Source organism: Eublepharis macularius, chromosome 6 (assembly GCF_028583425.1).
Source record: "Eublepharis macularius isolate TG4126 chromosome 6, MPM_Emac_v1.0, whole genome shotgun sequence".
NCBI classification, from domain to species: Eukaryota; Metazoa; Chordata; class Lepidosauria; order Squamata; family Eublepharidae; genus Eublepharis; species Eublepharis macularius.
The window spans coordinates 120,415,397-120,430,684 of record NC_072795.1 but is presented as its reverse complement, the minus strand read 5'-3'; the positions used below and the strand labels follow the sequence as shown (position 1 = coordinate 120,430,684).

Here is a 15,288-nt window from a genome sequence, read left to right as displayed (position 1 = left end):
ATATCTAAATACTCTGTGCTGTGTGTAAAGATTTTTTTAAATAGTTACGTAAAGGCTCACACATAGGGATAGGTGAAATCTTGAGGCGAAATTCTCCTGATTTATACGTGTATAAATCACCAAATTTATATAAATCACCAAATACAGTTCTGTTAAGTTTCAGTAAAACTAAACCACAGTCTTATGACACCTTTAAAGGCTAAGAAAATTGTATTGCAGCATAAGCTTCTATGGACTTGGTTAGCCTTTAATGCGCTGTGCCATAAGACATCGGTTTATTTTTGTGGCAAAAACTGCTAACTCTCTGTGAATATTACTAAATTTCACAGGAATGTGTGTGAAACTGGGAGGAGGGGCCAGAATGAGATAAGAAGTCGAACTCTCGTGCTCCAGTAACCAGAGTCTTTTCTTGGCTGTTCCAGTGGCCTCTGCAAACTGTATGCTACTGATGTCCAAGACTTAGAGGCCTCCTTCACAGCATAGCTTATGCCCTCCCCATCATACCAGTGGAATCCCTTCCTGGAATGTTCCTGGAAGACATAGTTTTAATTGGTGGTATGGCTTTGTTTATTTAAAGCCTATTTATTTTAAAAACTTGCATCCCATTCTATCAGTTATTCCCAAGTCAACTAGGGAGTTGTAGGTGAGAATTGTAAATGAGTCTGTATGAGCAGGAGATTTCTATATCTGGGCTCATGGTGGTGATTCATCATGGCATCAGCTCCTAGTCACCTCTAGACGCTGAACAAGTAACAGTGGATTTGGTGTCCAAGCCCCAAAATCTGCCATGTGTTTCCCCACAATCCAATCCAAGTTCTAGTTCTAGCGGAACTTGCTGGCAGTCTGACCCATTTTATTACCAGTTTATCATTTGCCCTGCTGTTGAGTAGTTTACTTCCTTTTTCCCCTTCATTTTACAGCTCAAGAAGTGTCTGAAGAAAGCCGGGAATTCCTGCTTCAAGCTTTAAAACAAGAAGAGGAGGAATTCAAAAAAAGATGTGACTTGATTCAGGAAATAAGAGCGATAGAGTATCTGCCACGCCAAAAAATTAAATTTGTTGATTTAACCGAGGTGAGCTACTAAAGATTACGATGTTGTTATATTCATATCTTGCCATTTCTCCAGCGATGTCAGTGCAGTGTTTGATTTCACAGCAACCTTGAGAGGCAAGTTAGAACGTGAGCTAGTGATGCCCAGGAGGCATTGTAATTGTCTGTGCCCCTTATTCATGGGCAGTCATGTGGCTTCAGTCTGAGCCCATCCTTTATGGTATTATCCTTGTGCTATGAATTATTCCTGAAACAGGTAACTAAAGATGTGATAATCATAGTACAGGTACTCAGCTGTTAATTGCTTTTATAATTATTACGTATTTGTTATGCTGTAATTAAATGATATTAACATTTAAATGATACTAAATAAAAGAAAAAATGAATATACTTGTGTAGAAATCCTATGCAAACCAACAAGAGAAGCAAAGTATTTTGCGCCATTTAAAAAGAAAAGGAACGCAAGAATCTCCTTCTGCATTACAGTACTTGTGGGAATAATAACAAGCACAGAAGGAGGCATGACAGTCCAGTTACAGAGTTTATAGAATGACAAGAAGTGTGCTCGGTTCAATATTGGTACGTTCTTTCAGCAGGCCATCTATTCTTGATGACAATGACGTTCTTGCTAAGAATATCATATATTATTGATAAAATATGAAGCAAGCCCCTACCTCATTCCCCTCCCCAATCCATTGTGTCATGCAAAAAGGTGTGTGTGGTTCCCACACCCCACAGCATCCTTTGTGTAGAGCTCCTTGTGACAGAACCATTCTGTCGCAGAGATAACGTTTGCTTGACAAGCACCCTCTGATGAGCCAGGCCATCTTAGAGCAAGTGCTGTTCTGCAAAGTGTTCTCTGGCATGCATTCTAGATTTGTTTTAATTCTTCCTTCCCCCAAACAATGGATATTGGAGGGAGATTCTTCATCTCCAGCATCTGAACAGGGTTTGTCTGCAAGTGCAAATCCCGCACGAAGATGCTCAAAACAACCAGGGAAGTGATTCCACAAAGGGATTTCCTCATCACAGAGCCAAGCTACACGTGACGAATGACACTTGAACGGCAAGTGAACAGACTCACGTGTATTCCTCCCTGTTCACTGGCGCTCCACTTGATCACGTAATGATCTAGTGAAGTGCAAGTGCAGCGCAAGTGAACAGGAATACACGTGAGCCTGTTCACTTGCCGTTCAAGTGTCATTCGTCACTTGTAGCTTGGCCCTTAGTTGATATCAATACTCCAACTAAAGTATCCTTTGAACCCATCTATATTATGACTCTGTGCAACTTGTCCTCAGTGTGTCCTTTCTAGTGGCCATCGCATTTGCTAGGTGTGTGTTTGAACTATCAGTGAGGAAGAAATGCTGCACATTTTTGAGGATAGTGTAGTTCTAAGAGGACAACACCTTTTTTTTTCCATTTCAAAAATGAACTCCCTTTTTCATCACCCAGAGGAGCTAGTACAGCCATCCTTTTACCCTCATCCCAAACCTTCCAGGGAGAAGAAACAACATGAGCCTGATATCTATAGAGCCCTATGGATTGACATCAGATGGACAGAAGAGTTCCCCCAAACAGGGAACTCTTTCATCCATTTGCTCTCTAAATCAACGACTTGCAAGATGGATCAAGGCACGTATCTCTCTTGGCTACGATGCTACATGCTCTCTGCCCTGTCAAGATCATCAAGGCATTGTACTGGAGGAGATGGTGCCAGTCCTATTCAGCATCCAAGGAACACCTGAAAGAAATTGGTAGGGCAGCCTTCCACACAGTGTTTGTACACCATTATAAACTGAGCACTTCAGTGTCTGCTGATAAAACTTTTGGAAGGAGTGTGCTCCTCTTCCACTGACAGACAATAGAATATTATAACTTACCAGGAAGGTTTCTTCTTCATAGGTACAGAAAATCCCTCTCCACCTGGAATACTTCTGAGACAGCTGCCGCCCTTACAGTACAATCATTGAGACATTTGGGTACTTCTTTTCACTGGTGCTTAGTTCCTTCCTGCATTTTTTTCTCCTAGGCTGTGTTCATTCACATTTTTATTTTCTCTAATTCTTTCCTAATGTTGTTATATTTTTTAACCATAAGGAGTTCTGTCACATACTACTATCACAAACAGGAACATGTCTCCACCATCACACACACAATGCCTGGACTATAAAATTTCCCTGACATTAGATCACCTAGCCTTCTCATGGCTACTGTTTTCAAGGATGAAGTTCTTTAGATTTTCTAAATATAAATCCTTTAGAAAAGTATTTAGATCTTCTAAATCTAAATCCTTTAGAAAGATCCAAAATGAGATGGCTTGACTCAAAGAAAGCCACAGCCTCCATTTTGCAAAATCTGAGCAAGGCGGTTAATGATAGGATGTTTTGGAGGTAGTTAATTCATAAGGTCATCATAAGTTAGAAACAACTTAATGGCACACACGCACAAACACAAGAACAGCAGTTGCTAGCAAACACCATTTCTGCACCTACAGCAGCCCCACATTCCAGTTTGAAACTCTAATTTTGCTTCTTACTGATGGCAAAGATGCCATCAATTTGTATGGTATAATTGTTCATCATTTACTTCTCTATGTTCTCTATAGACAGCTGGCCATGGTGTTTTTGGTGAAATGTCAGTAGTGGAACTGCAGGAACGCTTAGCCTTGCTGAAGGAAGCACAGAAAAAGGCAGAAGATGAGAAAAGAGATTTAATAATACATGAAAAACGCAATAAGGAACAGCTTCTTTTGGACAAACTGGAACAGATCTCCATGTTCAGAGAAGCATTTGGAAGAACAGCTGCACTGAAGTTAGTTTGAAGCACTGTAAATTTGTGATTTTACATTATTTATTCATTTGTTAGGTCAGGTTACTCATCCCACTTGCTCTGTAGGCAGGACTGCACTAAATTAACCCAGTATTTAATTTAGACAGCAGGGGGAGGACATCCTAGTTTGATTCCTGTTTGCTTTGCAGGTAGATTCCTCTCCATCTCTTTAGATCAGAGGTTCTTAAAATTTAGTCCTCTACCCACCTACTAAGTAAGCAACATTATCATCAAATGCCTCCCAAATAACTAGTAAAAAGTTAAAACATAAACACAGAATGCCAGACAAGGCAGCTTGATTTATATAAAGTTATTTATGACATACATAGGTCTCATGCATACACTCAATGATACCCTTGTGCCTGGTGGCTGTCAGCCAAATCCTTAATGTTAGTCAGACACTTTAAATACTGTGCCGCACTGGGTCTCATCGTTTGTTTTCTATAACAGGAAAACAAGAAGTGGTGCCACCAAAAGCAGTGCTCTTCATTTTCACTTTATGCAGGTCCACTATCAAGCTATGATCCAGAGAAATGTTCACTGTGCCATTCCAGAGCTCTCAGCACCAATAAACGTGGGTCAGCCACACTGCAGATCAGGTCTTCTGCAGCCGGTTCTGATGTCTCTGGTGGAGTTCTCTTCCATCTGAAAATTAGGAAATATTCTCTTGTTCATGCCAGATGCAGTGTATAACTCTGAGATGCAAGTGCCAGAGATCTGGATTGTGGTATATGCAGGGCTTTTTTTTCTGGGAAAAGAGGTGGTGGGACTCAGTGGTGGAACTCAGGACCGCACAATGACGTCACTTTGGGTCAGCTGGAACAAGGGGGGGAGTTTTTTAAAGTTTAAATCGCCCTTAGCAAAAATGGTCACATGGCTGGTGGCCCTGCCCCCTGATCTCCAGACAGAGGGGAGTTTAGATTGCCTTCCGCACTGCTGGCACGGAGGGCAATCTAAACTCCCCCCTGTCTGGAGATCAGGAGGTGGGGCCACCAGCCATGTGACCATTTTCAAGAGGTGCTGGAACTCCTTTCCACTGCGTACCAGCTGGAAAAAAGCCCTGAGTATATGTCAATGTGTCAGTGCCATGGACATATTGCTGACCAAAATAATGTATAAATATCATTCAAGTCAAAATGTGCGACAGAATTAATGACTATCGAAAGGAATTACTATGAAGCTTTAGTTGGTACTGTGTGAGTATTTTATTTTTTTATTGGATTTATATCCCACCCTCCCTTCAGGCGGGCACAGGGCAGTTCAAAACATCATAAAAATCACAATTTAAAACACAATAAATAACAGTTAAAATCATAAAGATAAAATCAGCAGATCTTTAAAAAGTGGAGCAGAACGAAGCAAGTTGAAAGTTATACAGTCACATCCTGATTTTGTTACTCATATTTCAGATTTTCTGCACTGAATCCAAGAGATGAAGTCTCCCATTGTTACTCATTCTTGCTTCCCTGAGCCATCGTTAATCTTTTTTGAGGAAGATACTCAGTTCTTGGTTTGGTGGTTTGTGGATTCCAACCACACTATTTGTTAGTTGGAAAAAGTCACTACTGCCTCTCAGCCTAACCTGGCTCACATAGATGTGTGGAAAATATTGGGGGAAGCACATGTAAATTAATTCCCTTGGAGGAAGAACGAGGTACAATTTAAGCAGATCGATGAGGTTAGAACAAAAAAAGCTAATGAAATTTCTCTAGGCTTTTGTTACACATGAAAACAGATAATGTGATGGGAAACAATGCTGCCCATATTTTAGTTTCAAAAGACAAAGAATCTTAAAAAGTAGTTCCAGGAACATCCATGGCATCTGGACACTTGGGTGAACCATAACCACCACAGAACTCTCATCCAGTCTCTTCGTCTTCATCCCCTTCTAAGTGTAGGTACAGGTAACTGAAATAATGCATGTTCTTCCACTGCAAATTTCAGATTGTAAACTTCTAGGGGGGAGGAACCTGTTGTTGCTCTGTGAAGCATTCCGCATGTTGATTGTGCTATATAAATTGTAGATAACCTTGTTGTTATTAGATATTTATACCCCCCTTTCCTCCAAAACAGAAACCCCAACAGCTTACAACATCATTCTCCCCTCTTCCATTAAATTCTCACAACCACCTAGGAGGGGATCTCTGTAGGACTTGGCCTGCGTACATGCATGCTATGATGCAGTGGCTATTACCTGCTGTGGGAGTCTCTAGCATCTCCCCCACACAGATCCAACTGGTTGAGTCTTCCCCTGGGCCATGTTCACAGCAATCACAGATTGCTCGTTCTAAGAGTACAAGTGGCCTGCATCCACAGTCCTGAAGTGGTGCAGAGGCACTTGATCTGCATATCATCATCGTTACTACTATTATCATTATCATAATTGTTGTTGTTATTATTAGTCCACTTTTCTCATTGAGATCCAGAGTGCAACTGAAATACAATACAAGCAATAACCACAGAGAAAAGTACAATAATGAACAACAGTTAGGACACTCCATGAAACAGATAGAAGAAAAAATTTGAAAACAAGCATAAAGCTGACACAGAGATGAAATCTTTCAGAAACAACTATAGCTAATTTACATGGGATTTTTAGCAACGTTGAAACTCACTAGTAGGTGCATTTCTGCATCATCAGACAGTACCCAATAGCTTAGCGTATAGTCCCCGTCCTACCAAGGCATCTCTCAGCTATTTCTTACAACACAGCTCTGTAATCTGGGCAGAAAGCCCTTCTGAATGATTCAGTTTTGCATAGTTTGCAGAAAGTGAGGGGAGTGGAAGCTTTTCTGACCTCTCAGGTCATTCCATAAGGTGGGTCTACCACAAAGAAAGCTGTTGATTTTGCCCAACTGCAGGATGGTATCTGCAGAAGGCCCTGGACAGATGAGAGAAGCTGCCATTGTGGATTGTAGGAGAGGCAGTTGCACAAATATGAGAGGGCAAGGCCATGAAGGACTTTGAATTTGATAGTCATGGCCTTGAATTGAGCCGGTAACTGATGGCAAGCCAGTGAAGTGACTGCAGAATGGAACTGATATGCACCTGCCTAGTTCCTGAGAGTAATGGAGCTGCAGTGTTCTGCACCAGCTGGAGTCTCCAAGTCCGACTTTAAGGGGAGACCTATGTAGTGTAATGAGACCGGTGGGGCTCAGCAACAGTGAGGACTCTTCAGAGGAGGAGGGGCCCTGCGTAGCCAGCCCAGAGCTTACAGGAGCTGACCAGCAGGAAAACGAGGTGCAGGCATGCCAGGACGTACAGCTAAAAGCTGGTTCAGAATCACCTCTACCCTCCAGCTCTATTTCAGCAGGTGAAGGCCAGTCAGCCCTATCTGGAGCACTTGCGGCAGCGCCACCCACCAGCTCCAGCTCCAGTTTTTTGCAAGGTGTGTGTGTGTGGGGGGGCTTGTCGTCATTTAGTATAGCAGTTGGGCCCCAGCTATGAAGCCACAAGCCAAGAGCCCTTGTGCTCTCACCTTTTGGCTTGTGTCAGTAGGTTCATGGCTCTGCACAAGGCACTGCCCCTTTGAAGCTGAGAAATGACCCACCTACTGGAGGAGAGAAAAGCACAGGGGCCCATAAGGATGCTTGCTAGTTTAGGCCAGCCCTTCTCAATACAGCTGCTTCCAACCCATGTATATGTTGTATTGGGCATTCAATATTATTTCAAGAAGTAGCTGGAAAAGAGGGGAGAGAGGAAAGGTTTCCAAGGAGGCCTGTGGGAGTTCCATCCCATGCTACATACGCTGGAGGGATCAGATGAAAACGCACGATGTGCTGTTTCGTCCTGTTGAATATATTCATTACCAGAAATAATGCACAATGTACTTACTTGAATAAATACATTGTTTGCTTAAAAATCAGTAGAATTTAAAGTTCTTAACACTGGCTTAGTCGGGCTCTTTACTGCCTAAATTATAACAATTTCTATTTCAGTGCTTTTGGACATTTCCCTCTGAATTAATGTGTTATTTTTTCCTCTTTTCATTACAGACAGGAGGGAAAGAAAATTAAACCTCAGTTTAGTGAAGGCTTTCTGAAAGATGAACGAGTTTTAGATCTAGAGAAAAAGATTGCTGAAAAATCTGTGGAACGTAAAATGCAAACTCAGAACTTTAAGAATGCATGCATGGAGTACAATGAAAGGTCAAAGAAGTCAAAGAAAGTAAGAAGATAATTTCTGTTTTAGGTCACAGTCCAGTATAAAATTAATCATGCTTAAACCCATTCATTTCAGTGTTTCAGTTCTGTGTTGGATTGACTCCCTAGGGTGAATTCTGACAGCAAGACCAACTATGGTTTAATTAAACTCTGCTTTATTGAGATGCCCTAATTCCAACTGTGCATCCCTCCAATGTTGGTGCCCTCTGGCCATCCTTCTGCTGTCCTGCTGGGTGCCCAGAGAGGGAGGGAGGGAGCAGTTTAATTCCTCCTCTCACCCCTGGGTTGTGACCATCAGCTCTCCCAGTCACACTCAATTTCTTCCCAGCTTGTTAGAACTGCCTCTGTTTTATGGGCCGTGCCCTCCAACCCCCCCTCTCTCCTGCAGCCAACCCCCACCCCTTTATCTACCCATCCTCCACTGGCCACGGTGGCTGGGATCAGCTGATTGGCTAGGAGCCTGCAACTCTAGCCTGCTCCTGTTGCTGGCTGTTGGGCGTAGTCCTCAGCCCCGCCCAGCCCTTTCAGAGCCTGCTGCTGCTCGCTCCCTCACCTCCCAGCTAGTTCTGGGGAGGCAAGGGTTGGGCTCTCCGATTGGCCTGGGGACTCCCAGCTGCATCGCCTTCAGCTTGGGGCTACCAGGCCCCACCTGTGTCAGAGGATGCAGTAAGGTTGCCTCTACCAGCCCCAGATGTTCTGCGGCCAAGCTAGCCGCCCCTGTTGCCATGCCTGCCTCCTCCTCCCTGGATGCGTTTTCTCTGGGAGAAGGGACTTCACTCAGCTCAGGTCCCAGGCCTGGGGCTAGTGGGGGTTTGGGAGCATCAGCCAGGGCAGGTCTGTGTTGGGGGAGAAGGGTTGCTCTGGGCGCGTCTCCACCGCCTCGCTGGTGTGGGGGTCCGGTGCTGCTGCTCTGGAGTCCAGGCATCCCGAACACTAACCAACCAAGTAGATTGTGGTTTGTTGGAGGAGGTTAAAAAACAGTTCTAAAATGTAGTTTGTACCTGGCTTGTTAACTGTGGTTAGTATTAGATATGGTTTCCCATTATATCCAAATTCAGAGGTCCCACTTTTTTCAGTCGCACTACTCTTCTCAACCACCTACTTGCAGATCAGCAGACAAACTTTACCCATCCTGCTATCAATGGAGGTATCTCAGGACATGCCCTCTCTGTACTTTCCTCCATGGCCAACTTCCCATGCTAGTGATGATTCACTAAACAAGACTAAGGTGGCTTCAGCTTCTCCCAGTAGGAAACTATAAAAGGCAGCAGGACTAACAATCTCATGTAATCACATTTTTGTCCCATCCAGCCATGATAACTTGTTTCTTCACAAGTTTTAATTTTATCTCTGGGAGAAAACTAGTGTAGGAAATGTGGCACAACATCAAGAATGAAAGGGGCTAAGGCATTTCATGGTATAAGTTACTATTTAGAAAATGCAGTGAAGCAACTAGACTAAGGAAGGTGAAGGGAGCAAATGAGCAGGTTAGCTGAGAAAGTGGCCCAAAGATCTCTGAAGAGACTTGGCTTGCCCTAGGCTTCTCCATCCACTCCTCACCCATTTATTGTAGCTGACCAATAACTAGCAGACAGCAAACAGTGGCAGTTTGTCAACAGCTGGACAATGCAAGGGGATTTGGAATGGCATGCAGGCAGTCTGCATTCAGGTGGGAATGGAAGCAAACCACAGACTCGCTTGAGTCCTCACATTTACTATGTTTATGTATAATAGGATAACCAGGATTTGTGCAGTGAACTGCATTGTAGACCAATTTATCTTGATGCCTGAATAGATCCTTCAGATTTACACTAATGTACTAGTATTATTAAAAAACAAGGTCTATAAGGTGTTTCAGGCCGCTGAAGTAGCTAGACAGGGGGTGGAGAAGAGCAAAAGTCCAATTCTACTAGGAAAAGAATTTGTGTTTCGTAACCCCCCTCTCGACACGAGTGGAGAACAGAGGACAGTTATACCAACAATGGCGAGACAGCTTCCTTTCTTCCCCTGTATGAGCTGAGAAGAGGGCTGGAGGCTGCATCACAGACCCATGCCTATGGCACCTAACAACTTCTCTCTCCAACTGACATTTAAAATCTGATTTTGATTGAACAGCATTAGTTCACAATATATTAATAAAGGTTTTTAATGTTTGATTTTAACAAGATTCGTCAATATAAATTCATTTATTCTTAGTAAACAACAAGAAGGCATTTGGTTATGTGGGATGTGGACATTTGAAGTATGTATTTAAGTATTTTAATCTAGAGCAGAAATGGCTAAATTGCCACTAGTGGAATTTTTGCACGTACTTCTGTTAGGTAGTCAGGGGGTGAACTTTTCAAATGACTTTTTAACATAGGCTAGTTGTAGGTCTTATTACAAACAAGCAAAATTTTCTAGCCTTTAGCAACAGAGTTTTCCTTTTAATAGGCTTGTGTAGGGAGAATTAAGAAGGGTTCCAGTGTGTTCTAGTAAAATGGATAAATAGGCTTCCTGTAGTGACATATTTAACTGAGATGCTGCCCACCTTCGCTCTGGCTGTCTTGGGGCCAGGACAGGCACTTCAGAAGTGGTGTGTTTGTATAGGCTGACCTGTAGTCTGGGACTGAATTCAAGGGAGTTGCTTGATTCATGCCTGGGACAGGTTGCAGTGCCTGTCCCACTTCAGCTGGTTGGGATCAGGCATGGAGCAGCTGGCAATGCCCCCCCCTTCACTTGGCCGGGATCAGGCATGGAGCAGAAGGCAATTCCAACTCCTCTTCACCTGGCTGGGATCAGGCGCAGAGCAGGCGGCAATGTCCTCCCTCCCTTCACCTGCCCAGGATCAGGAGTGAAGATGGTAATGCCTGCCCCTTTTGCCCTGCCAGAGTCTGGCGTGCAGCAGGTTGCAATGCCTGCCCCCCCCTTCACCTGGATTGGATCAGGAGGGGAGCAGGTGGCAATGTATGCCTCCCCCCCACCTTCACCTGGCCGGGATCAGTCATGGAGGAGGAGGCAATGCCCCTGCCTGCCCTCCCCTTTCTAGAGCCCGTTGTATTTTTCCACATAACGGGCTTTGTTACTAGTCTTTCAGTGAACAAGAGAACCATTTGAAGAAGCACCACCAGCCAGTGCTTCTTTGGGAGGGGAGAGGCTGGCACCACACAGCCACCAGCACCTCTGGTGCTCCCCCCACCCCCATGTCTCCTGGAGGGAATGAACGGCAAGCATCTCTGATTGAGATGCTTGGTGGGCGTGGCTCTAGTGTGCCAAGAGAGAGGATCCAAAAGGCATAGAAGTGTGTCACTCAGCACATTGCCAAGAGGATTGCCATAGACGGGGGCCTCTTTTCCATGGTCAAAGATAGCAACTTCTGTGGGCTGCTCCAAGAAGTCTGTCCTTGGTACAAGGCCCCTGCTTGCACCAGACTGAGCAGGACCATGGTACCCTCCCTCTAAAGAACTGTCAAGGACTATGTGCAGGCACATCTGTCTTGCGCTGCTGGGAGAATTGTGCACTTCACATCAGACATCTGGTCGCAGCATGTGTACCTCTCACTCAGTGTGCAGTGGTGACAACCTCATGACCAACGTCAGGCACAAACCTGTGGTGTATATCAATGGCTGATAGTTGAGGGATCTCCCCCTCCTCCCACAAAATAAACACGATAAACATGTTTTATTTTAAAATCCTTTGAATCTATCTATAACAGAGCTGCTATGGGAGGAAAATCCATTCCTGATTACTTTGGGCAGCTGAGGTGCTCAATGAACACTGATATGAAATCAGGAAATTATTTTTTTCCCAGTGAGATTCTTCAACTATTTTTCTGTTTCGTAGCTGGAATGGCTCTTTACGGTCTCTGAGACTGTCACAATATTTTACTGAATGTTTTAAATTAGTACTAGGATGGCCTGTGTTCCGCTTTTACAGAAATGTCTGCAAGAAGATTACTGGAAGAAGATGGAAGAAAGTCGGCAACGACAGTCTAAGATGCTTCAGCAAGATTTTATGTCACGGGAAGTAGCTCAAAAAAGGATTGCACGTGAGGCTGAGATAACTGGGACCGGTGCTTGTATAGTACGTTCTTAAGACAGACAAAACTGTTCCCCAAAATATTTCTGTTTACATGACATGGCATAATATAGTATCAGCCTTTCAACTCCATTTCTGGAGTTGTTTCTATAAATACTAGAAGGTAGGTTTAAAAATCAAATATACCATTGTACTAAAATAATTGACTGCTGATTGTATTTCACACCATTTCACACTTTATTAACTTATCAGAACCATTAAGCTAACTTTAATTTTTGTATGGTAATAGTATGTAACATTTCAAATAAAAATGAGGAACGTATGACTGTTGACATACATGTTATTTTCCAAAAGGGTTTTCCATAAGCACTTCACCACCTCAATTATTTTTCATTGAAGGAATGTCTAGATTTCTTTATATTTCTTCCAGTTTCTTCAGATTACATAATGTAAATCAGTACAATCAGTAGGATAAGGAGACATCTAATAAAGTAATAGGATCAGGATGTGTTAAACAATGCAAAAATGGTATTATGTAACTAGAAATACAATGCAGTGAGAACAAGACAAAAACATACAGCAGCAGATCTGTATTACATATTAGTAATATAGCCCACAGTTCTGTTCTATTGAAATGTCTTCCTGAATAATTGTTATAATGCAGCCCTATTTCTTTATAAAAATAGAGTTTGTGCCCATGTTGAGAAGTACATTCATGTGAGTGAGGAGTTGCTTAAGGTTGGGGAGGGCTGCCTGTGGGCAAGAAAAGGTTTGCCAATGCCTGTGAGAGGGGAATATCATTACCTGACATGAATTGCAGTTCAGTTGCACTGAACTGGTTTGACCCAGGAACTTTATGTGACTACCAGTGGTGTTCTGTTGTTGTAGAACACCAGCAGAACGTTTTAATCTTGCAGGACATTCCATTGTTGATCTAAGAATAGCTGTTCTCAAGGAGAGAAACTTCAAAGGAAAATTACAACACAAGATTGCTGAAATTGTATTTATTTGCAGATCTGGAACAATGGACACCCCTCCCCCCCGAGGGTATCAGATTCTTCTCAGTACAGATGCTAATTTTCTACTTTTCAGACCCCAGCTCGGTCAAGATAATTACAATATGGGTATCTGAAGAAATGAGTGGCGGCTGTCTAAAGTTCATACCCTATCAGTAATTTTGTTAGTCTTATAGGTGCTACTGGACTCTTGCTCTTTTCCACAAGGTAATTACAGTATTAAATACTTCTCCCACCTTTTGGCTAGATAAAACTCTATATATTTCCACTTCTAATTGTAACTGAAGGGAACTTTGACTCTCAAAAGCTCATACCCTGGAAATTTAGAGTGGAAACGCACAAGATGAATTTCACATGAAGAGCACTTGATTGGTCCCGCAAGCTTTCCTGGGAATGGTAGTCTTATCCCCCCCCCCCCAGCAACTGGAGGAAAACTGAGCAAAGTGGATTTTCTTGCAAAGAACAGCCACTCGAGAGATTCTCTTTCAAAGAGAGACTGGAGAGATTTGATTCTTTCAAAAATCCAATAGTCTGGTTTTCCTTCAGCACAGACCGGGGGTGGGGGGATGTAACAGGACCCTGCTGGGAGAAGAAAGGGAGGGACTGGGTTTCTCTCTCGCAAAACACCTCAGCTTTTTTCCTGCCTCTTGTAACGTCATTCCCCCACCCTTTCACCCCCATCTCAAGCTCTGAGGATTTTTGAGTGTGTGAAAGTCCCTCCAGTTGCGATTCTTCCTAGCTGAGAATCACATTGAGCAGCTGGGGGTTTTTAACTACAATTCCCAGGGATCCTTGCAGGATCCGACACTCACCCGTGCATCTTGTGTGTTTTGACCCTTGGTTGGGACTTTGAGATGCTGTTGGACCCAAATATTGCCCTTGACATCAAGTGTGATTGTTTTGAACATTGGATGCACTGTGGTTGTTGTTCCCAAATGGTGCAACATCTACATATGCTTCAGGCTCAGTTCAGAAGTTTAGAACCCAAGGGTTCTAATTGGTCCATCGGCAGCTGTTCCAATACATAGCCATTTATGATGCCCAGAAGCCTTGTTTCTAGCTTTATACCGTCCATTCACCTGGTCAACGTGAGCGTAGCTGAAGTTGCCCGTTATCACTTTTTTTTTTGCATTAGTCACCCTGCCATTTCCCTCTTCACTTCCCTACCACTTTTATGTGACTTCTAGGGCCTGGTATCCTCACCCATGTTTTCTAGCTTATGTACTGTTTGATACAGGTTGTTTCTGCATGGGGAAAGGCTTGTGTGGTGTCCCCCTTTGCTGGTGCAGCTGCTAGCACACTGGCAACAGGGCTTCCACAGGGACGGTTTCTTAGTTTCCCTGCCCCACTCTCCCCGCAGCAGCCCCCACCCCCACCCAAGCAGTCTCAGGACTTTAGCAGTTTCTTAAATCAGCACCAGGATATCATATCAATATAACAGTATAACAATAGAGGTTACGGTTTCTCTAAATTCAAAGCTTTTATTATTATTAAAAGACCCTAGCTTCTTCCACTGCACCAGTAGATGCCTTTGCCCTTTGTATCTTTTACAAGAGAAAGCCAGGAATTCAGAGAACCTGTTACACAGTGTTCTAACAGTATAACTATAGAGTACTCTAGTGCCAATTAAATAAAAAAGCCATCCTCTGGCAGGAGGGAGAAAACAGCTGCTAGAGGGACAGTATTGGGGAAAACAGGGACAGTGTCAAGGAAAATGGCTGTTACATGTGTTGGAAAATTTCAGCCCTCTCAGTTTTATTGCAATTTCCCCCAAACCATTACAGCAAAGCAAATTTAAGAAAGGTTGAAAAAATCTAAGGAAACCATGGAAGGTAGATGAATGCACCATGATGCTGTGAAGACGTTAGGAAACCCCATGCTTCCCAACATTGATCCCAGGGCAGATAAACTGTGTGGAAATGTCTATAGAGAGCAAAACCATTTCAACACCTTTCTGATCTATAGCATTTATATCCAGGGATGACCATATCCTGTTGATTTTTCCAATTTCACCAGGTTTAATACCCACTATGTGTATATTGTCATATAGCACCAAAAATTTGTAGAAGATTATGACATCAATTCCAGGTTTTCCCCAGAAGTGATGCCATAACACACGATGTTGGCAATTTGAATCTTTTACCCAATGCTGCTCTGAGCCATGCAAAAATTTTACACTTTAGGTTGCCAGGTTCTTGCTGGAGGGAGAA

At 43.2% G+C, this 15,288-nt stretch overlaps 1 protein-coding gene across 1 annotated transcript in view; it reads left to right on the top strand.

The window, feature by feature from the left end:
* CFAP99 (cilia and flagella associated protein 99) overlaps positions 1-12,361 on the top strand; it is a 30,695-nt gene extending 18,334 nt beyond the window's left edge. Inside the window, exons 13-16 of the mRNA XM_054983738.1 lie at positions 921-1,072; positions 3,659-3,864; positions 7,878-8,049; positions 11,961-12,361. Coding sequence (XP_054839713.1) covers positions 921-1,072; positions 3,659-3,864; positions 7,878-8,049; positions 11,961-12,119 — 689 coding nt within the window. The 3' untranslated portion in view covers positions 12,120-12,361. The remainder of the gene's footprint in view (positions 1-920; positions 1,073-3,658; positions 3,865-7,877; positions 8,050-11,960) is intronic.
* Positions 12,362-15,288: the final 2,927 nt, after the last annotated feature.